The sequence below is a fragment of the Dermacentor albipictus genome, chromosome 10 (genome assembly GCF_038994185.2).
Source record: "Dermacentor albipictus isolate Rhodes 1998 colony chromosome 10, USDA_Dalb.pri_finalv2, whole genome shotgun sequence".
NCBI lineage: Eukaryota > Metazoa > Arthropoda > Arachnida > Ixodida > Ixodidae > Dermacentor > Dermacentor albipictus.
In genome coordinates, this window is record NC_091830.1 from 97,057,663 (window position 1) to 97,081,509 (window position 23,847).

The 23,847-nt window shown below is 49.4% G+C and overlaps 1 protein-coding gene across 5 annotated transcripts in view; it reads right to left on the minus strand.

Moving 5' to 3' along the window:
- The window catches only part of LOC135897286 (probable cytochrome P450 12a5, mitochondrial), a 169,632-nt gene that overhangs the window by 36,143 nt on the left and 109,642 nt on the right, over positions 1 to 23,847 (minus strand). For all 5 annotated transcript variants that reach the window (XM_070526740.1, XM_070526742.1, XM_070526741.1 and 2 more), the window contains one exon: positions 14,825 to 15,015. In XM_070526740.1, the coding sequence (XP_070382841.1) occupies positions 14,825 to 15,015 (191 nt within the window). The remainder of the gene's footprint in view (positions 1 to 14,824; positions 15,016 to 23,847) is intronic.

Below are 23,847 nucleotides of genomic sequence, written 5' to 3' on the forward strand. Positions count from 1 at the left end.
CTCAAATCAAATGAAGGTCCATGTCGCCGGCAAATTCTCACGAACATAGATCATAAATAACTGCACAAGTTCATCGGAATTCGCTCATCCTTTCGCCGTTTCATGTGCAACTTCGCCACATTAATAGCATCTTTGACGCAGATTGTCGTGGGTAACCACGGCCTTTCCCCTGGGCACCAGTTTGTGATGCTTCATTCACAACGATGCGCCGTCTTCTAAGCTCACCGCCTACCATCCAGCATTTGATCCAAACGCACTGACACAAACACATACGTTTGTCAGCGATGTTGGCATTGGCTCTGGTTTTGCGCTGCGAAAGACCGGCTTCGTTGAATAAGTCGTTGTCTTCGCCACCCGCTGAGTCACGATAACGGAATCCAACTATTTGGTGACAGAGAAAGAGTGCTTTGGCTATCATTTGCGCCAGAACTAAATTGCGTCTTAACCTCTACGGCCGCCCATTCGACGACACACCCTACCAGCATGCTCTCTGCTGGCTATCGTCATTGAACGATCCTTCAGGTAACGTCGTTGGATAAATACCATAATAAAGTGCTGTAGAGCTGGCCGTAGACACTCTGACCCGGATTCCTGGTATTTTTCAACTGTGTCAGGCCAGGCTACGTATGCGAAAATACCGATATGCGTGTCCTTACCGCGACGGACATGCTCTCTGATCAAGGAAAGGAACAACTGATTGTTTCTATGCTGGCTTATCTGTCATACCCATAAACGCTTTCTCTTCGCCGTACACTGCGTCGTCACGCACACCACTCCTCTGTTCTTCACGGACTCCTTAACCACCGTAAGTAGCTTTCTGACGGCCACAAATGATTACTCGTGGTTCCCCCGCGTCTACGATTGGACATGTACAGTGTTTAACGATGGCCCGCAACGTGCGCATGCAGGAGTACTAAAAACGTTCGCGTGCATATGAGTCAATTTTTTTTGCCGTGGCCTGCGTGGATTCGTCCACCGATATATACGCTCTGCCTCTCTTGCCAAAACTGGACGAATTCTCGTCCCTCAGCTGCTCCATTGGAAAGGTTGAGATGCCGCAAAGGCACTTTTGACCTCGAGGAAGCTGATCATTGGGGGCCCCTTGCGAGTACTTCAGACGCCAACAACTGGGCGAATACCATCTTACGCACCTTGCAGAAACTTCACATCTGCCCAATGCATATGCGCGTGATGTTGCCTGGTTCTCTCTGCGTAACCTCGCACTTCCACAATGAGACTCCAGAGTATTGCTGAGTGCTGTGTCTTTCTTCCTGACGCTATAGAAGCCCTACTCAAGGAATGTCACGTTATTGATCGTAGCGCTACTGCATACCAGCTGCAAACTAAGGATATGACTGAGCTTTAACCGCACTCTCGGCGATGTGGTGGCACTGCATGTCACCTCTGACGAGACCTCTTGGGACTGCAGTGTACCCTTTGTGATGTATGCTTATATTACCACCGAACAGACCACTAAGAGATTTTACCCGTTCTTTCTTTACGTACGCGAGCCTTCGTGCACAATGGATACCATCCTTCCTTATCGCCCTGAGGAGACAACAACGGCTATTATCCTGTCCCAAGCTGCTGCACACGCGGAAGAGTGCCGAGACCTCACCTGCACATTTTCTTTGGAAGATCCGCCGTCACAGGAGTACCGTCGGGATATCCCTGCCTCTCCTGCACTATATGCCCCTGACTCACTTGCCTGACTTTGGGTTCCTGCAGCCAGCCCTGATCTTTTACCCAAGCTTTTTTCCAAGCACCAGGGCCCCTACGGCGTAGTCAGCCAATCGTCTCCTGTCAACTATTGGGCAGAACCACTTGACCCACCTTCGTATAAGCGCCCAGCAGGGCGCGCAATTGTGCACGTTCACCGGCTATAGTCTTCGATCCACCTGTACTAACCAGCCCGTTGGCTGCGGGGGTGGCTCCTCTTTTCTGCATAGATAATTGTACTGAAGAAAAACGAGTAGTCTGCGCTACTTCATGAAAGAATACGAAGACGAGTTGGTCATAGCCTCGTGCCTGCATTGCTTGAGATGTGCGACCTCTCGGTATGAAGCTCTATTTTATGAGGGATTCATTAATTAATGCCGAACGCCATTCGACATTATATAGACAGGGTGCCTCAGCTAAAGTTAACGAATGTTTTAAAAACGACGGAGTGTTCTAGTGCACTGAAACCAACTCAGTAGAGCGGAGGAAGGCCGTGCCTAGCCTGCGGTATTTCTTTTCGCTTTGCGATGTCACTTATTGAGAAAATAATTGCCTCATATATTAAATACTGCCTGCAGCAACAAACTGCCAATGCAAAATTTGTAGATAACATTTAAAAATAGCTGCCTGAACTATATGTAACTTAGCGGCATTGCTGATGTTTCTTGTACTTGCCCTTAAAGAAAGACGGCGAAATGCAGAACCAAGCGCGTGACAGCAGCGCTATTTCAGCGCTACAGGACGACCGCTCAGGAAACGACATCCGCTTGTCTCTGCTGTGCTGTCAGGGTAACACTAGGATGTTTGAGGTGGACCCAAAGAATGTATCAGCAACTGCTGATGCGTCATGAAAAGCAAGTGGGTGCCGCTTTTGTAAGTGAGGCATGGGCCGCCTGGATCCTTTTTGCAGGCGAAAGTGCCGTGACAGTCGCGTGACACGCATGTGGCCCTGCCGCCTAATTCTAGCGTCAAGCGTGAGAAGCGTCCATGCTCACAAAGAGAGTGAGAGAGAGGTATTTATCTCGGTACAAAAAGCTGGGAGCTCCACCTGAATAATTTTTTGACCTCCTACCCGGCGTGGGCGGGGGGGCAGAGGAATGGGTGTAGAAAGAAATGATAGAGAAGACGTTGATTATCAGGATGATGATGGTGCAGAAAATCTTGCACGCTTCAAGACCCTTCAAAGTCTCTTGTTGAGACGTTTTCACGCAAAAATTTGTTTAGAGCCTTTAGGCTATCAGCCTGATGACGAGGATAAGGCGACGGACGCAATAGAACTGTTTCAGTGAATGGTGCAACGACGAATTTTGATATGTCTGTCAGGGATTTTCTTGCGTACCAAATTGCAGGCAAATGCACAAGAGGCCTTCTGTAGTCGCAGAAATACCGCGGTTCTTAAAATTGGGACTGTCCGCTAGGACGATAAAATACAGGTAGTTCCGGGTGAAGGTCACACTCAATCGTAATCTGTGCGGCGAGGTCGGATTGCACATTTTCATGGTTGGTGGTATCCGTATATTGATCTCTGGGTCGACTTCGTGAACGCGACGATGATGTTGACCTAGCAACGCCCAATATATTAACGCGATAGCGTTAAGGAGCTCGTGTCGCAGAAAAGCCGGTGTCGTCGTCCACGGCGTTGACCGTGAGCGATAAATCACGGCAGGCACTCCATAAATAAAAAGCAACTTCCAAGATGGGCTGGGTGGGAATCGAACCAGGGTCTCCGGAGTGTGAGACGGAGACGCTACCACTCAGCCACGAGTTCGATGCTTCCAAGAGGTACAAACGCGCCTCTAGTGAATGCGGTGTTGCCTTCGAAACGAGCCGTGGAAAGTTATACTGCGGTGTATATCGGTAATTATGAACATGTAACTTACAGAAGTCGCAATTACACGAGTAGCGAAGTGCGTTTCGCTGCATTTCTTCTGCGCTTTCCGCACACCCAGAGCCATCTTGCGGCAAACACAGAAGACCCCGTCCTCTCCATGTACGGCGCTGCCCCGACAGATAGCGCCACGCGCGCATTGGAGCTGTCGCGGCTCGGACTCTCTCCCCTGACAACGCTTCGCCTTGCTCCCTAAGCGTCCTTCCTTTCTTTAGATCACTATCTGTCTATCTCTCTGCCCGTGCCGATCACGACGTTTGGCTGGCATGCATCATTTCCCCCTCCGAGAGATACGGAGTTCTTTGGTTCGTTCCGCTTGCTCAGGCGCACGTTTCGTTGCTGCGCAGAACTTCGCGTTGCTCGACCATATGGCTCGACGCTCACCGCGTCCGATGCGGGGCGCCTCGTGAGTGATGGCTGCCCTGTAGCCCATTGTCTTACACCCCTTGGCGGGTCGACGGAAACGCTGTCGCGTTCCACTCTTGAAGGCGAAGCTTAAGCGTCCTCCAATTTTTGTAGTATTATAGCGCAGAAGTCTATATATTAGGTCATCAGTGTCTGGTCGTGAGAATGCTGTATGCTGCATCTGTATGAAATAAGTTTATTTCTTCTTCTTCATAATGTCTGTATCTGTATGCTGCATCTGTATGCTGCAATGTCATATTCTGTATGCTGCATCTGTATGAAACAAGTTTATTTCTTCTTCATAATGTCTGTATGTTTTTACAATTGTTCGAATTTGTGAAATCCACTGCCTGCTGCTCTCTGTAGGCCCCCAGGTCCCGTCAAGCTGTCTGCGACAGCTTTTTGCCTGGGGGCCCCCAACTAGTGTGTTGGAAATAATGTGGATTCTGATTCCGATTTCGATTCTGACATCGGTGTGGCATTAATGTGGGCCATCTTTGCCTCGGCGTAGGCGAGGTCATTTCCATGTAAGTCAGAGTATCCTAGAATACACTGATTTTGCACTGTTTTTAATGTAATCCACTGTTTTTAAGCACTATTCAGGATCGCCATATGACAGACCAACTAGACCGCATTACCACTTCAGACACAAACAGGCGCATAGCTGAGGTTGCCTCAGTTAACCGGTCGTTGAACTGAGACAGATGAACTGACAGCTGTACATGCAGTGGCCACGTCTTGAGACTACATCGTGTGATTCGACTTCCTCTCGAGGAAGTGCACAGTAAGTTCCTCATCAAAGTGCGGAATCGATCTCTTGAAGTGCCGGCTTTGAGCCGCCAAACATAGTCCAAGGCTGTTGCGGCTCCATCGATATATAACGAATTGCCTCCGGAATGGCAACAACCTCTGCGACCGTTGATGTAGTTTGGTGGTCGAGATGAAAGCGCTTGCTGATCTCCACATTCGGTATTACGAATGCCGAGGTTGACGCGGTTGCCCTCACCTCCCCATCGGTAAATATATGTGTGGAAGCGGCATGCTCTTCAGATACATGTGCGTGCAGGCTTCAGACATCGTCAATAGGTTGTTTATGTCCACACGAAGGTATACGCGATGTTTTTCTGATTCTGGGAATGGATAGCTTCACCACAGGTCTTGACAAAGTCCACGCTGGTACAGTAGCTGCTTTTGCCCTAGTAAAGCCACAGGGAAGGACGTTCTCAGGACGGGAAAGGGATTCAAAGAAATTGTTGTCGGTACGCAGCATGCGTACAATCAATAGATGGTGACGTTCATGGCGGTCAACAGTCAGAAATATGCCTTTAAAGGTTGGCATGAGAGATAACCGTCTATAGGAGGTACGCGTTCTTCCGAAACTATGACCTCTGTGTGAAAGTGTAGTATGGCAGACCAAGAGATGTTATGAGTACTTGAGCTTGTAAGCTCCCTCGTGTGCGTATGCAGGAGAGGCAAAGTTGTAATAATTGGTAACTGTATCGTAGGTAGCCTACGAAAAGTGATTCATATAGCTGGAGCAGACACCTCTATGACGGACACCGCTGCATGCCTGCTATATATTTAGGCGTGTGTATGAAGCTACTTAACTCGGACTTCAGCATCGACACTTCCTTCGACCAGGATAAGTTTCGGTCAATCATCACTCCTACGAATCTGTGGTGCGTTACGTGCGGTATGGCTGAGCCGGTAAACGTAATCTCATGGCGGAGCATCGCCTTGCGTGTATATGAAAGACCGCATACTTCGCAGGTGCCAATTGTAGACCTCACTGCTGCAAATACTTTAATGTAACCGACCCTGCACGTTGAATAATAATAATAATATATGGGGTTTTACGTGCCAAAACCACTTTCTGATTATGAGGCACGCCGTAGTGGGGGACTCCGGAAATTTTGACCACCTGGGGTTCTTTAACGTGCACCTAAATCTAAGTACACGGGTGTTTTCGCATTTCGCCCCCATCGAAATGCGGCCGCCGTGGCCGGGATTCGATCCCGCGACCTCGTGCTCACCAGCCTAACACCATAGCCACTGAGCAACCACGGCGGGTGCTGCACGTTGCAGTCTTGCACAAAGGTGAGGACACGAAACACCAGAAGCCTATCCGCAGATATCATGAGGGTATAGGCTCATGATTATAGTCTCTGGCACTATATCGGCGAGTCTAATAAGGGCTATATTAAACAGCGTAGGGCAAAGCACGCCTCCTTGAGGAACGTAACGGCTGATTTAATGACGACTGGTCTCCCCATGTGTGGTCGTCATAAATGTGGTCTGGCCAGTAAGGCAGTTCATTAACCAGTGAACCATGCTAGCTCCAATTCCTAGCTCCTCAAGTGCGTAAAGAAGGCGTCATGCAACACATTGTCATAAGCAACTTTCACGTCCAAAAATAGTGCTGCTGGCAAGCGTCACCACTTCTTTTCCTGTTCCACGGCTGACACCAAGTCAAACACCCTCACGAAGGGAGGAGCTTTCTTGTAGAAAACCTGACCTCACGCCTGGGTGAAGGTTGTACTTTTCGAGAAACCACTCTAGCCTTGTCAGCACTATTCTCTCCGTGATCTTGCCCTCGCAGCTTACCAGGGCAATGGGTCTCTACGAAGATGTGGCATGAGGTGCCTTGCCAGGCTTCAGAAGCACTACAGTACTACTGAATTTGTATTTATCTAGCACAGTGGCTGAGATCCACGATGCATTGAAGAGGGAGAGGAGAGCAGTGCGTTCACCTTCCCACAGAGAACGCAGCGCAGCGTATGTGATGCCATCTGGTCCAGCTGCTGATAATCACGAGATGAAGCCAGTGCACCGTCAAGGTCTTGCATCGTGAACATGACGTGAAGAAGGCCGTATGTGGATGGTGGGCATTGTCGGTGGATTGAAAATATGGACCAGCAGCGGCAGCCACAATCACTTTGCAGTAGTCCTCTGCAACCTCCACCTCGCTTCTACAATGGACCACTGCCAGAGGCCGGAATGGTAATTTTCCTTTTAGGGAGAAAGTGTAAGCTGCCCATTACCTGCCATATTTTGGAGTGGCTTGTAAGGGTCAAGGGAAGTGCAATCCATCTCCATCGCTTAGTGCCCAGTTTGTCAAGGTGCCGACAGGTGTGTCGTTGTGCTTGGCGACAAATAGTAAGGTCTGAGGTAGATGTCGTTCTTGGGTATTACCTCTCGGCTAGGGGACACGCAGTGCGTAGTTTTATTATTCTGTGTTAATGGAGCTTGTAGGTACCCAGATGCGCATGAATTTTGTCGTATCCTGTAGAGCTGTGGCCGTAATGCTTTCTAGATCGGGTGACATATTTAGGTCTCTTGTCGCTGCCATGCATCTCCAGATCTGTCTGCCAGGTTGCTGAGGTTAGAAGGCTGCTGGTCACCAATGCAAAATTTAAGAAGTTGTTATACGTCACGCCTCCGAGAAATGTAGCGGAATTGTCGTTAATTGTTGCCAGACTTTCGGTATGCATGAACTTTGACAACTCTGACCCCATGTATTCACCGTAACACTGCTCCATAATGGACGGTGGTAATGGACCTTCATTTCTGCGTTTTGTAGCCTCCAATGATCGAAAGCACTCTGTGATTATCTCTTACAGTGAAACAGAGGCATACATTACAGACATGTTCTTGGACCATATGTCCGGCACACGCAATGTCACGACGAATATCAAAACTTTGCTTCCGGAAATGTCTTTCGGTAGCGAAAGTTGTAAACCTCCTGATTGTCGGAAGAAGGATCAAACGCTGGACTCGCAAACAACCACAAAAGTGAACAAATACTTGAATATGCAATTTCGAAAAGCATAAAGGCGTCCACTCCGACTACACGGGTTCCACTGCATAAAACAAGATTGACACATACACTCTTCTTATCATACGAAAAATTTCTTGCTGAAAGCGCCATATGGAGCTGCAACAAGCGGCTCTAGGGTAATCATAATTTTCAACGCAGACAAAGCTGATGGAGTGCGCAGCCTAGAAAGCACATGACGCATTGTATTCATCAGCTGTTGAAGCATGCTCTAGAGCTTGGTTCCATCAAGCTCGTCAGTAAAACATATCCTAGAATCTTCTTCCGTATGATCCTTGCGAAAACCTATCAATCGTAGGGGAGGCCAGACAACTTCAGCAACATCTTGCGTGGGGCCAGTCATTGCGTACATTTGAGCCCGCGTCAATAGACCGCGGTGCAACTGCTCAATCTGTTCACAGGTTTCCCGATTCTGTTAATGGTTGTGCGGACAAGACGAGGGGTGCTGGTAGAGCCTCGGGTTCATGCGATCTGCTTATACTGATGGCATGCTCGTGCTCTTGCCCTGAGCACCATCGCCGACGGTGAACTGATGCAGCTGTCTGTCTGCCGGAATCCTTATATCCCACCCATCTTCCTGACGATCCCTATTTCATGTATGATTTTCAGACACAACTTCAAGGATGAGTCATGTAATATTGCACAGTTGGGACACTGGTGCATCCACTGGACAGTCTTACATTTGCTGACACCCGCCGCATTGTTCAGATGTCACGACGTTTTTGCAGACTGCATTCACTTGACCTCTCTGCCGGTATCTGTTATACTGTAGACGCATGTATGACCGCACAGGATGCCGCCCACAACTCACTTTTACATACGCTGGTAAATAAGCTCAGTCATAGATTAGCTTAACGCAACGCGACTGTCTGATGCGATGGCCATTCAATATCCGAAATGTTGATGTCACAAATTTGGGAATATTCTCATCCGTGATTTGAGAGTCGGTGTTGGAAATCACGCCTATTGAGGTATCCTTACCACACACATTGAAAGGACGCACCGGAATTCTGCATGGTGTGTGACCCCCCATCGAATTCTCTAGTATGGTTGCATTTGTCGCATCAACGGTAACTACGTTCTTGCGAGCGTTGATGCGAACTTAATTTACTAGCCTGGTGCTATGTGGTCGAAGAATTCCTTTAATAATTGTCTAGTAAGACTAGACCATTATTGACTAGAATACCCAATAAGTCTAGTTCAAGTTACCACTTGTTGATGGAGCCAAATACCCTATCATAAATATTGGTGCTCATTAGTCGTCGTCCACTCACACTGTGGTGAAGTCCGGCCAAGTTTTCTTTTGTAACAACGACTTCTGAATGCATCGAATCCACCAGCTCATGCCAATCCGTCTTCTGTGGTGCTATGGGTAGACTACGGGAGCCCCACGCTTCCATTGGCGATGTCTTCCATCTGGAGTGATGTAGGTGACGGATGGCTGAGTGCAGGTGTGGGGGAAAGGCTTCCCCCTTTTATGGAAGATGCCCTCGAGAAAGGGGCAGATGACGAGAAAGCACACAAACTAACAGAGCTGGACGAAGCCCACAAGAGAATGCTCGATTATCATAGCGTTTCATTATATAATTATTAGAGGAAATTATGGCGCTAGTGTCTACAGGTGCTGCAATGCAGCGGTTCAGCGAGCAAGACATTGTTTTTATATTTCATTCAAGATTATGAAATGAATGCACAATACAATACATATATGAGGGTGATGCATATTCAGGAGGAGGCCCAAAAGTAAGAACTGCGTGAGGGGCTACTTCGCAGCTACCCTAATTCTCCACAAGAAAAGTAGGAAAATACCTATAAAAAGGGGTTAGACAAGGAGACACAACCTCTCCAATGCTATTCACTACGGGCTTCGAAGAAGTATTCAGTCTATTAAATTGAGACTGCTTAGGCGTAAGCATCAACGACGAATCACTCAGCAACCTTTGGTTTGCAGATGACATTGTGCTGCTCAGCAACACTGGGGACGAATTACAACAAATGATTGAAGACTTTACCAAAGAGAGTGTAAGATTGGAGTTGAAGAATAAAATACAGAAAACAAAGATAATGATCGGTAGCCCGGCAAAGAAAGAAGAGTTCAGGATCGCCAGTCAGCCTCTAGAGTCTGCGAGGAATACTTTTACCTAAGTCAATTACTCACTGGAGGCCGTGACCAAGGGAAGAAAATTTACAGAAGAATAAAATTGAGTTGGAGCACATACGGCACACATACTGAGATCGTTAGTGGAAGCTTACCATTATAACTAAACACAATGGTGTACAATCAGTGCATTCTACCTGTGCTAACAAATGAGGAAGAAAGTTGGAGGCTGACAAAGTGACTCGAAAACAAGTTCATGACCGCTCAAACAGGGAACGAAGAATGACAGGCGTAACGTTAAAGGTGAGGTAGAGAGCGGTGGGGCTCAGAGAGCATGCGGGCCTAGCCGATATTCTAAGTGACATTAAGAGAAAGAAATGGAGCTGGGCAGGTCATGTAAGGCCTAGGTTAGATAACCGATGGGCCGTTAGGGTTACAGCATGTGTGCCATGAGAGGGTAAACGCAGTCGAGGAGGTCAAAAGGCTAGGTGGGGTGATGAAGTTAAGAAACCCGCAGCAGAAAGTTGGGATCAGTTGGCGTAGTACAAGGCTAATTGGAGATCAAAGGGTGAGGCCTTTGTCCTGCAGTGGACCTAAAAGAGCTTGATGATGATGATAAGAAAATCAATAGAGACAACGCAGGTCTGATTATATACTAAATAAAGGTACAAAAGCAAGTACCTTTGCAAAGACGATCTAAGTTGGCTGAAAAGAAACATTGGTAAATGAGGTTTTGGGTTCTTGCCAATGGAAATTCTAATGAAAATGGAAGTAACAGTGCATTTTGGAATTATGGGTATCGCGATAATATCATTTACTTACGTGGATTTTACTAAACTTCATCGTTCTGGCTACAAGCGGCTCCGCGGCTTTCTCAGTTCGCGATTTTTATCGTGCTAAGTAATCAATAAATAAACATAAATACAATTGCGCACTGGCAGGATTGCAACACGGGAGCTCTAGCGCCAAGGCCCGATGTTGAAACCCCTAGGCCATGCACGACGCGTGCATCGACAAGAGTGATATAGCGCACTTATGAATTTCTTGCTGGTACGCCAGCATGTGGAGACGATTGGCGTGTTTAAACTTTACCACGTCGACAGGTTGAGCCACGGTCCTTCCTAGCAATTGCGCTTGTTGGCAGAGTATTCTACACTTGAAAAGTATGCATCGCTTAGAAATTCAGGACAATGTGGATATATAAACGGAATAAGGAAATATACAAGAACGTCTGAATCCACAAAAACGAAGATCATACAAATCAGACGATTGCAGCGCCATAGTTCCATCTAGTATTTATGATATGAAACTACATGACTAAGAAGACACCACTTGGCCGATACGGCTACGCGCACTCCTCGTGCAAGAAAGCTCTATGTGGTCCAGGCTTAAACTGAGAGTGTAAAGAAGAGCACAACATTGCTTTATTTCTCGAGCGCAAAGATAGCAGCCAGGCCATTAGGCTAAGGAATTTCAGAGGAAATAAATGAAAAAGCGAAATATGTGAGTTATTAATTAGCCAAAGCAAAAACTGCGGAGCAACGGCGTCCTATTCATCGGGTTCGTTCTGTCATGGGGAAAGAAGTTCACGACAGAAACCGTAGCACTGTGATGTTATTGGGCCGGATCACTCCAGAAAAAGGGAGAAGCAGCACGTGAAAGCAAAAATACACATCAGACTGGTATTGACGTACACGACACAGATAACGGCACACACACGTGACAATGTCCCAAAATGCCTCATAGGCGACATGCACTATATGTATCGGTGGATTACGATCGGCCAGCAGGGTCGGACAACAGTGTCGGCCGGCGGGTCGGACAGCCCTGTAGGACGGCCGGGACGGTCGGCTGGGTCGGACAGCCGGGTTGGACGGCCGGGACGGTCGGCTGGGTCGGACAGCCGGGTTGGACGGCCGGGTCGGACCGCCTTGCGGGGCTCAGGTAGCCGGCCGCAGTCACCGGGTCGCGTCCACAGCTGGCGGGGTAGCCCTGTGGCCGCTCACCCGAACGCTCGAGTGCCCCGGTTCCGGACCGCCAGCCCTCCTGGACCAGTGCCCAGTGGAAGAGCGGGGCGAGGTAACCTCCCAGCGGGCGACAGTGTTGCTTCAGGTGTGGCGTATTGGCGCGGTCGGCGATAGCTCCTATGGGCCAGACGCCCAGCGAGGAAGCTGCTTTTCGTCGAGCGCCGAACCTCGCGCACTGCTCACGCCACGGGCCACGGGCCACACTCTCGCGCCACGCTTTTTGAGGCGCCACTGCCGACGCTCCCCCGTCGGCGTCGATGATGATGATGACTCTCTTGCGGGTATTTGCCAAGATTCACTGTCATCTTCGCCCCCGCACGGCGCACTGTCTTCGTATGTTTATGTTTCCACTCCCGCGTACCATATATTATGACAAGCACGCGTCTTGAAGGACATAAGCAGCGCACATATACGTCCTTCGAAATGCGTGTTGCGGGCGCATGACTTTATTCTTTGCAGATTACAAGATGTGCTCAAACAAGACTGCTTCTGAAGCGATGTAGCACTGTCATCAATTCCATAAGTCTGGCCCTGCGCTCCTGAGGCCATCGGAAATGTTGCTGCAAACTTGCGGAATTCTACTTTTTAGTGCATCTGATGTCGTGGTATTGGTTCGACATACGCTGTCTTTGACGCCTCCCGACAAAGAAAAGTCGAGTGAGCTCATTTCTGGTGACTGCGAAGGACATGACACTAGACCGTGCCGCCCAATTCACTATCCTTGGAAGGCCGTACCAAGACAGCTTCGATTTTGACTGCTACTATGGAGGACAGGAGGAGCATACACACCATCACGCTGTAACCATGCGTCACACGAGTCTTCAGAGGCAAGTAAGTCATTGCAGAAACCGTCTACTGCACTATATACGTCCATACTGCATACGTCCTACTGCACTTGTAGGATGGCCTTTCGAACGCAAGCGTCTTCTGCCCCTAAAGTTGGTGCTGGCTTAGTCTTGCGGATCGAACGATCGACGGCGGGGGGAGCTGCTCTTGCTGCCTGACAGGCTCGAAGCGTCGTCGGCGAACTATGTACGGCGTCGTGAATCTATACGCGCATTGTTTACCGGCGCTAAGGTTCGGACCGCAGCAGATCTTGTATTTTGGGGTGCAGTGGTGCTGCTCATTGGGGTTTGGCGGGCCGCATCACCGACAGACGACGTAGCTCGTTGTTGGACAGACATTGGCGCGATGCCCGAGTCTTCCGCAGGCGTGGCATACGTTCACATGCTTACGATATAGCGAACATTTTATCAGGAGCATTCCGTACCTCACAAAATTCGTTCCCCGGTGCCCGTCAAAGGCGATGATGAGGGTCGCAGTCTGAGCGGTTCTATTGGCTGCTAGTGCAAGAGAGTTGTTCTTGTTAACAATCTTTACATCCACCTTTGCTGGGTCGTCTTGTAACGGTATGTCACGTATGACCCTTTGCACGTGGAGTGCGGGGCTGTCTCCTATGCGCAGAGTTCGTGGATCTTGCCTGAGATTCGGATTTGTTTGATGTGGGCATCTTGGTCGGCACTCACCCGCTGGGAGTGCTTGCCACCATGATGTTTTGCTAAAAGTTCGGGCAAAGAGTCTTGTGTGAGCTCGTGATGGCTGACTCCAGAGGCTGCAAGTCTTGCGTCAGCCACCGTAGCCGCTCGAATTTTGGAAAGGTTCAGCCCACCTTCTTGTCTCATAACTACATTTTTGTCTTCTTTGGGAAGAATCGGCATTCGCCTTTCATTATTATCTTGGACTTCAGCGCTGCGCCGCTAGACTTCGTTCGGGATGGCGTTCAAGTTAGTTTCGCGCGATTTGGAGCCAGCTCTTGTAGCGCCCGCAGTTTGCCATCCCTGCTCTTGAGTAACTTCCTACACGAAAATATTTTCTTCCTCTACTTGATTACCATGATGGTAGCGGACGAGTGCCACTGAGCCGCCCCGGAGGCCAAGGCGTGGCCTCCGAAGTGCTCGTTAGGCGCCGCCAACGGATGCATAGGAATGTCCGGGAAATGGTAAAAACTCACTCACTGAGGCAAAAAGCGTATCCACGTGGTCTTTACAACTTCACGGCAAAGATGTGTACAACTAAACACTGACACGCGACGAATAAATACTAGAAAAGTTGGGAAAATACGCCTTGACTCTCTGCCTTCTTCTTTTTGCCCGTGATTACTTGAGTGTCTCTGTAGCTGGCTGGCACTAACACTCATTGACCCTCAATACAATTTTCACGCTTAAAAACCATGCTCCAAAATCGGCTTCCCTCGCGAACAGAATCTCCTCCGTGAAAGGCGCGGGACAAGAATCTTTATCTCACTTTTCAGAGGCCATGAGCAGCAGCGAGAGCTTCAGGACCACAGTTGTTGTGACAATATTGACATTTAGTGTACTAGTGAAACTGCTCCTTTTCGAAAAAGAGGCACTTGACTCCCGTCGTACGCGACTTCCGCCAACACGTCCGTACTCGCGGGCACCTCTTCTACGCTTTCCTTGCTCCATGGCCCTGCCGATCAAGTTCGTTCTAGAAAACCTCAAAAACATCTCGAAGGTTACACGATACCGCATGATATACGGGCCGATTAGTCGAGAAACAACGAGGATGTTGAAGTCAGATGTGCCATCTTGTATCACTAGTGCGTGACAACCGAAAGGCGGTTACATGATGGCGTTGCGGAGGCGAGCTATTGCGAGAGAAGGTACACACATATTGTAATATCGCCAGCACATAAACGCAAAATGTCATGAAGAATGGTGTTGCGGAAGGGATTGAATGCATTCATAAAGAAACACACATAGCATTAAAGGGATTGTACATGCATATTTCCATGAAACATATTAAAAGTTGTCTTGAGGTGCTGCACTTACATTCTAAAGCCCATCTTCTCATCAGTACATGGCAGTCTTCCACTTCTTCCTTTTCATCTCGCGCCGAGGCAATCAGAGAAATTGTGTCGTCGACAACGTCAGCAATGCCTTCGGCGTATCCTTGCACAACACACGGTGCAGAAACGCTGGTATGCGTCTGAGATCGAATTCGCCGCCACTCGTCACCTTGGCTGCGGAAAATTGTGATGCAAGCGTTGCAAATAAACGTTCAGTTTTACAAAAGCACACGAAGCAAACATTTTTTTAGAATATGGGGTTTTACGTGCCAAAATTACGATCTGAATATGCCGCACGCCGTAATGGGGGACTCTCACTACATACCAACTAGGTTTCCGGACCACCTGGCTTTCCGGCATTCGGACAACCTGAGTTTCCTTAACGTGACCTCAATCTAAGTAACCGGGTATTTTCGCAGTTCTCCACCATCAAAACGAAATGAATCCCGCCGTGGCCGGGATTCGATCCAGAGACCTCGTGTTCAGCAGCCCAACACCATAGCCACTAAGCAACCACGGCAGCTGCACGTGAACCAAGCTGAATGAATGAAGACTGAATGAAGACCGACGATGGTGACATCCTTTCGGGTAGATTGTTAGAGCTTTTACTTTGCCGATACAAAGAAGTGAAAGCTATTTATTTATTTATTTATAGATAATACCTCCATGTCCAAATACATAACACAGTACATGAAGCATGCGCGTAACAAAACATGGCGGCTCAGGTTAGTTGGCGCGATTTGAACGATGATCTTCAATAGCAGTTTGGAAAGCAGCAAGGTGATTGCGAAGGCTACGGCTGCCACCTGGGCTACTCGCGAAGGCCTTACAGTCTCATGTATTATCTCAAAGCAATAGTTGCTACAAAGAACGGACAGGGAATAAGAGCGTCGGCACTTCAAGTGCGACAAGGTGTTTTAACGCACTTCTTGGCAAATAAATGGAGGCTTTACGAGCTGAGGTTGCTGTGATGCGTGACAGCCTTAACATGTTTAATGAACTTTTTGAGACGGTTAAGAAGCGGAATGTCGATCTTGTTGTGGAAAACAGGGCTCTGAAAGATGAAAATTGCCACTGGGCACACAGGGTTTCTGAGCTGGAACAATACTCCCGACTAAATAACGTAGAAATAACAGGTGTCCCTGCAACCAAAGGTGAAAGCTGTCTTGCGGTTGTTCAGTCTATGGGTGATGCTATAGGATGCAAAATCGCCCCTCAGGATTTCCATAGTGCACATCGTGTACCAGCTGAAAGAGAAACAAATATTATTGCACGCTTTTGCTCCCGCGAAAAAAAAAAGCTGAATTCGTGAAAAAGGCACGCAAGGCTCGCTTGATCACTGCGACCCTTGGGTTTCCACAAAAGGATCAGACGCCCTTGTATGTAAACGAACATCTTACGCAAGAAAGAAAGCTGCTGTTCGCACAAGCTCTTGAACTGAAAAAAGCAAGAGGCTGCAAACACCTCTAGACAGACCACTGCGTAATCAAGTCGCGAAAAACAGATGACAGCCGTGTCTACCGGATCTCTAGCGCGGGTGATCTTATTGTTTTCACCTAGCTTACTAGTGTTTGCGGCCGCGTATCTTAAACCTGCGCATGAATGTTTTCTTGTCAGGATCTTAAAAAATATTTCAGTTATGAAACTCCCCAAGTTATCGCTGATACATTTTAATATTCGTAGTCTGCGAAAATAACTACGACAGCCTCATAGCATTTCTTTCTATAATTAATCACAAGTTCCATTTTATCTCTCTATCTGAGACATGGTTGTCACTGGACGATAGAAATTTATATGCGCTACTAGAGTACAATGCAGAGTACTGCTATCATGCTAGGCCACGTTGCGGTGGATCTTCCATATTTATTAAATCGTCATTGCCATACAAACGGCGCAATGATCTTGCCTTTTCTAATTTGCGGTGCGAATCCATATGGTTAGAATTTGATCAGAGTGTTTTTTCAGTTGATGGCCGGAACACATTGTTAGCGTGCATTTATCGTTCCCCATCATCGTCATGCTCTGGGTTTTGTCTACAGCTTGAAAAGTTGTTGCACTGTTGTGAACGAAAACGAAATGTCATTATCTTCGGAGACATCAACATAAACATTATTTACCCTAATATTCCACCATGTTCTAATTATCTTGCGTTTTTTCATAGCTATGGCCTTGCGTCTTTGCTGTATATATAGACATTGCTGTCTATCCGTAACGCCATATTTCGGTCGCCAGCCACTACCGCTGCCGCCAGCCCGTTCGCCTGTCAGCGCCGACAACGTACGGAGGAAGAAAGCCATGTCGCATGCTCCCGCCTACCGACAGCTCTGCTATCACTCTGGAGAAGGAGACTATATGGCTACCGCCGATGCCCATACCGGCTGATGGCACGAAGAGGATTCGCCTATTGCGTTCTGCATCCGCAGCAAGGCGCGTGACCTCTATAAATCGCAGACTATCTCGCCGCAACATTCTGGGGACCCCGGCGACCCTCTTTTCGCCATCAGCAGGACGCTCCCTGGAGCCGCTGCACTAAGCATTCACAGGACCAGCTTGTGAGCCCTCCTTAAGCCTATAACCGGAAAACTAAAGCAGCAGCAGATATAGATGGAGTTGGTTTTCTTCGAAATACCGAAAAGCCCCCGACGCCGATAGGATCGCCTCAGTGACGTAGCGTAGAAAGACATCTTAGCCATGAAAACACCATCTAAAGAAGACCTGACGACCCGGCGTAACATGCGTGGCATAATGCTACGCACTTGTGACCCGGCGCGGTGCCTTAAGTACAAAACAAGGCAATGAACCACCGACTTCAATCTGCTTCTCAACGACCACGAAGTCGCCGTACTTGTCGATACAGGAGCCGATTATACCGTCGTGATTAGACCTTTCCCAGCCGAATAGAAGACAAAAGGCAAGACTGGATGGGAGGGCATTCAAATCTGGACACATGAACGGCACTGATAATGCCGACTGTAATCTGGACGGCGGGAAGTAGCGTTAAGACAGGGCCTACCTTGACACCTTTAGTATCCTCCAACTTCTCTAGCAAGACGTAATTATCGGCATGGACATCCAGACTCGGCACGGCGCAATCATCAACATTCAATGCAACTCGATACTGCTATTCGAAGACCAAGCAATACTGCCGGAAGCTATCTGAATCTGGAGACTAAGAGAGCCTTCAGTGTGCTCGTAGACAAGCGACCACCCCGCCTCTCCCCAGCGTCAGCATTGTCATCGACACCCAAACACACGCCAATATAGAACACGTCGTTAAGCGCTAGCATCTACCGATCGACCGTGAAATTTGCGTAAAAAAAGAAATCTCTCGACTTCTCCGATAAAAAGCGAAAGTGATACTGACAAATATTAGCCAGGAGTAGTATCAGTAGTTTAAGACTTTTATTCAGCCCGAAATTACAGGCCGAGCATATCCGCCGCCTGGGCGGCCAGTGGACGCTGTTCTTCTTCCCCTTCAGTGCCAAACTGGTCGAGCCAGGTGGTGATGCAAAGGGAAGGGGGAGGATAGGAACCTGGTTGCTGAGCAGCCAGACAGTAGGAGACCCAAGGGTATGGGTCCATATAAGTAGATGGGCAGCTGGGACAGGAGGCTTCGGAGCAATACCGATAGAGAAAGAGGGGGGAAGGGGAAATCAGTTTATTCGTTCGGTTGTGTCGCAAAGGTAAGCTTCGGGTTAGAGTGAGTGAGTGAGGGTGTCGGACGGATCAGTGCCTACTTGAAGGTCAGCCACTCGGTTAGAGAGGATGTAGCGGAGATAAGAGTGCATGCGCTGACTTAAGAGTACACCATGGAAGGTCTTGCGGACATCAACGGTCACAAAAGCGTGGAACTCGCTGGGAGTGGGTGAGCGAAATGTGTGCTGGAGAACCGGGAACATGTCCTGTGCACAGAGGTGGCGTCGAAACCGGATAATAGAATGGGCGAAGAACTCTCTCGCCTCGTGAAAATCAAAGAAAGGATTCAGAGCCACTCGCTCAAGGATTTTGCCGACACACGATGTCAGGGATAGGGCGAAAGTTGGCAAGGGAGGAAGGGTTGCCCGGATTCGGGATTTTAGAAATAAGGGAGGATGTGCGAGAGCTCAGCAAGCAGCCGCTGTCCCAGGCATTTTTGACAGTCTGACGGAGAAATTCCTTAGCGTGGTCAGGAATGTTGCGGAGTGTGATCTATGTGATGGCTCCTCACCAGGAGCCGAGTGAGTAGCATTAGCAGCCAGGGAGTCTTCGAGCTGCAGAAAAGTAAAAAGGCGGTCCAGGTCTGGGACAGGATCGCCCAAGTAGGCTGGGTAGGAATGTGTGAGAGGGGGGCGAGAGATATGCAGAAGTGAGCTTGTCAAAGACATCGGGCGGAAGCCCCTCAGTGACAGCTTTTGCTAGAGTGGGAGCAAGGACAGGCTTAGCACCTAAGAGATATTTAATAAGGGACTGCGCGGGTCTCGAGTGTCATGCGGAGTCGAAGCTGTTACAAAGCGCAATCCAACGAGAACTCGAGGGATGCGCTATGGGCGACTATCTCAACCCGCAGAGCAGCACTCCGGGGAATGTTGGGTATTTTGGAGGTTGGGAATGGAAGAAGCGTTGTAGACTTTTACGCCGACGCCATCAATGGAGAAAGTGGGGATGTGGATCTGGCAATGGATTGAAGTGAGTGAACACGACGGCTACTAATTGAAGCCGCTGCGGAAATGCACGACATCTACTCGTCGTAAGATTCAAAGAAGGCGTAAAGATTGAAAAATTAGTGCGAAATGCATGCCACTCAGTATAAGTGACTGGGTCCCATCGAAGATTGCGGGAAAGAGAAGTGAAAATATGAATGAGAAAGTGCTCGCTGAGAAGAGTTTCGGCTGTGACCTGCCAGTGAAAGGAAAGGAAGCCCCGCGAGAAAGTGAGGTCGGGTGTCATGGAGCGCTGTGACAAAGTGCCCGCTCGAGTAGGGGTGCCAGGAGTATTAAGAAGGGTGAGGTGGCGTTCCCAGGCAAGTCAGTAGAGAAGGCGGCCGTGTTTGCGGGTGTTGGGGTAGCCACAGAGCGTGTGAGCAGCGTTAAAGTCGCCCCCAAGGAGGAGACGGGTGGTGGGAGGCAGAGACTGAAGGAACTTTCCCAAAGCACTGAATAAAGAGAATGTGACAGGAGGAATGTAGAAATCCATAGGGGCGAGGGATATACGGAAAGGTTGGTGGTACACCACACCAACTAAATATTTATGGAGGCTGGAGGGCACGTCATGTGGCTCGACGAGGACGTCGCTGCGTACATAAATGGATGCAAAGGGCTTGTGCGTCTTGCCATGGTAGGCGCGGCAACCTGCGACGGTGCGGACCGTTCGAGTCTCCTGCAGAAGAAGAAAATAGGACAGGAAGGTGAGGGTGAGGAAACACTGGTGGACGGGGTATTATTGTGGCGAAGCTGTCGGCAATATCAGTGCAGAATCTCGAGGTCCTCTCCACACACCATCTACGATAGGATAGAGGTAGAAGAGTTTCCGGGGACATGTTCCTTCTTTTTACGCGGGGGTAGTGACTCCTGGAGGGAGCGGAGCAAAGAGGCGAAGGATTCCAATTGCTTGGATTGGGCTTAGAGGGTAGTGAGAATCTGGACAATCGAAGTTTGGAGCTGAACGAAGCGAATGTGATGTGCTGTGCTGTTGGTTTCGACCAGGTCAGCCTATGGGGCGACCAGGGCGTTAGAGGACGAGTTCACGAACGTTGCAAGGTTCTCATTTAGCTTGGTAAGCTGGGATGTAAGAGACGAGGTGGATGTTTGGAGGGTTGCTATCAAAGCGTAGATTTGCTGTTGTAAATCATGGGAGATGAGCTGTTGTTCGTGCTAGTGGTGTTCCAGCATTGTGAACCGGAAATCGAAGTAACGGTTATCGTCAATCAGGGAGAACAATGGTATAGTAGCGGAACAAACGGGCACTGGCAACGAGGGCCGTTTCACTGTAGCGGCTTAGGAGCTCTGGTAATGCGGTCGGGAGTGAAGGGGATGCATGATTAGCGAAAGAGAAGGTGGTGGAAGGGCTGCGCTGCGTGGCGCGGCGTAAAGATGTCTGCTCAATCGCGTCGCTTAGCAAGGAGGAAGGGGCAGGTTGGGTCGCGAGAGGGATGAATGTTTACTTGGCAGTGAATGTACCAAGGTTGGGCATATGTGAGAGGCAGGATCTGCGAGTAGACGAGCTGCACAGCAGTGGCGCATGGCGGAAACTCAATTCTGAGGGCATTGGTGGCCACGGTGTCCCAGAGCAAGATAACGGGTGCATGTGGGGGGCTCAGGCTTTTGAAGGCGGCATAGGAAAGTGAGTGTTTAAATTATACATACAAAGTTGAGTATAACGGTGCCAGCGAATGTTATTAGCACTGATTCAGTGCTGCTCGTGATACGAGCAGCGTGAATATTAGTAGTGAATAATTCAGGGTCATGTGAATGACCTTGAATCAGTCACCTTGAATCCTTCACCTTGAAAGCGAATGATTCAAAGCCTACACTCTCCTCATCGTAAAACGGTGGTCACACCATTCTATGACGGTTTGCTCTCGGTACGCCTGGAAAATCAAGCAGGTAAATGTGAGACGTCCTTCCTTCGCGCTGCCTGTGTTCCCACAATTACATGTGCCTGGTTGTAAATCTCTGGTTACATGTGCCCTCCTGGAGCAGTGCTTTCAAAAAGTCCAATCTATCGTCGTGGAGAAAAAACCTACCCGCGACTTATACTACACCTATCAGAACCTTGCCCTTTCAGACACAGCGATCACCAGTTGGGGCATCGTGCCTACTGCCTCACTGTGCGGGCAGCCAGTTGCGGAGAGTAAACAAACTCGACCGCACTCCGCAATGCCGGTTTGTCTAGGGGAGAAACACACACAACACACGCTAACAAACTTCCTGCGTAGTGTCTACGCAGAGACATATAATAAAAATTGGAGGACGCTTAAGCTTCGCCTTCAAGAGTGGGACGCGACAGCGTTCCCGTCGACCCGCCAAGGGGTATAAGAGAATGCGCTACGGCACAGCGATCACTTACGATGCGCCCCGCATCGGACTTAGCGCCCACCTATCACGCGGTGAGCGTCGAGCAACGCAGCGTTCGGCGCGGCAACGAAACGTGCGCCTGAGCGAACGGAACGAACCAAAGAACTCGGTGTCTCGGAGGGGAAACGATCTACGCCAGCCAAACGTCGCGATCGGCACGGGCAGAGAGATAGATAGTAATCTAAAGAAAGGACCGGGAGCACGGCGAAGCGTCGTCAGGGGAGAGGGAGTCCCGCGACGCGCCTGGCAGCGGTCCCAATGCGCGCGCGGCGCGCCTCCTGTCGGGGCAGCGCCGTACATTGAGAGGAGGGGGTCTTCTGTGTTTGCCGCAAGATGGCTCTGCGTGTGCGGAAAGCGCAAAAGAAATGCAGCGGAAACGCATTTCGCAACTCGTGGAATTGTGACTTCTGTACGTTACATGTTCATAATTACCGATATACAACGCAGTATAACTTTCCACGGCTCGTTTCGATGGCAACACCGCATTCACTAGAGGCGCGTTTGCACCGCTTGGAAGCATCGAACTCGTGGCTGAGTGGTAGCGTCTCCGTCTCACACTCCGGAGACCCTGGTTCGATTCCCACCGGGCCAATCTTGGAAGTTGCTTTTTATTTATGAAGCGCCTGCCGTGATTTATCGCTCACGGTCAACGCCGCAAACGCCGACACCGACGCCGACGACACCGGCTTTTCTGCGACACGAGCTCCTTAACGCTATCGCGTTAAAAGGAGCGAAAGCCCCGAGGTGTTCTCTCTCACGCCCGCTCTTACTCACGCCTGAGCACAAACGACTGGCGATCCCTCGAATGAACATCTCGTCGGCGTCGTATCGCGGAGAACAAAGGTAAGCGGAGGAGCGCCGGGTTACGAGACCTTCCTTTAAGGGATCACAAACCGTTTCTGCGAAGGCGTTAGTAAAAGCGGGCGCGAGAGAGAAAATCTGGGGTTTTTTGCTCCTTTAATATGTGACTCTGCCTAGGCACTACGGAGGAGGTATCTTCAGCACGTGTTGTAGGCGTTTGTGTTGCGGCTTTCCGGAGTCGGGTTGAGTTTGTTTAGGCTCGGATGCTGGCTGTGGACGCCATAAAATAGGTGACGCCTGCGACACTCGTTCTAAGTCAGTCATGGCGGATAATAGACCGTAGTAGAGCCCGAGACGCATACACTGAAAATCTATGAGGCAGAGCGCCTTAGCAAGTCTGTCGGACCTACCTTCAGAGGCAAAGTTCTGACTGGTGTTGCAGTGCTGAACTTAGCGTCACAAGTTGGCGGGGGGATGTAAATATATTTGTTGAATCGTGTTTTTACTAACTGTAACAACGTGCACTTATTTCGCATTGGCGGCGCCTCCAGCACACCAGACCGGCAACGGGGACACCGAAGCTAGAAGCAGGACTGGTCAGCGGGTTGGGGCCCGGTGAGGCAGAAGCTTGCTAGGGGTGTACAAGATCGCCTCAGCGCTATCGCGGACCGGCAATGTTTTTTAAACGATATGAGCACGACGAAATCGACTCACCGTGCGATTATTATCATCAGCCTATGTTTACGTCCACTGCAGGACGAAGGACTCTCCTTGAGGTTTCCAATAACCCAACTGACGCCCTCTATATTTGAATGATATGCCATTGCTGGTTCATCGCGCCGGATGCGAAGGCCAAACATGCCGGGAGTTTATAAGATCAGCTGTCCGCTATCGCAGAGAGTCAACATATTATGCGAACACCTCCTGGCACGCTATGGCCTCCGCGGCCCTAACTCACAGGCCGTCCTGCTTTCAGCTTTGATCCCCCCGGTACCCCTTGGGTACACAGGAGATCCTGTGCCGCCTGTGTTATTATTACCTCAGGTGCTCTCCTGAGGCCTACGTTTACAGGTTACATTTGCCCTCGTAGAGCAGGGCTGATAAAAAATCCAGTGTATCGTCGAGGCGAAGAAAGCGACCCGCGACTTTCATA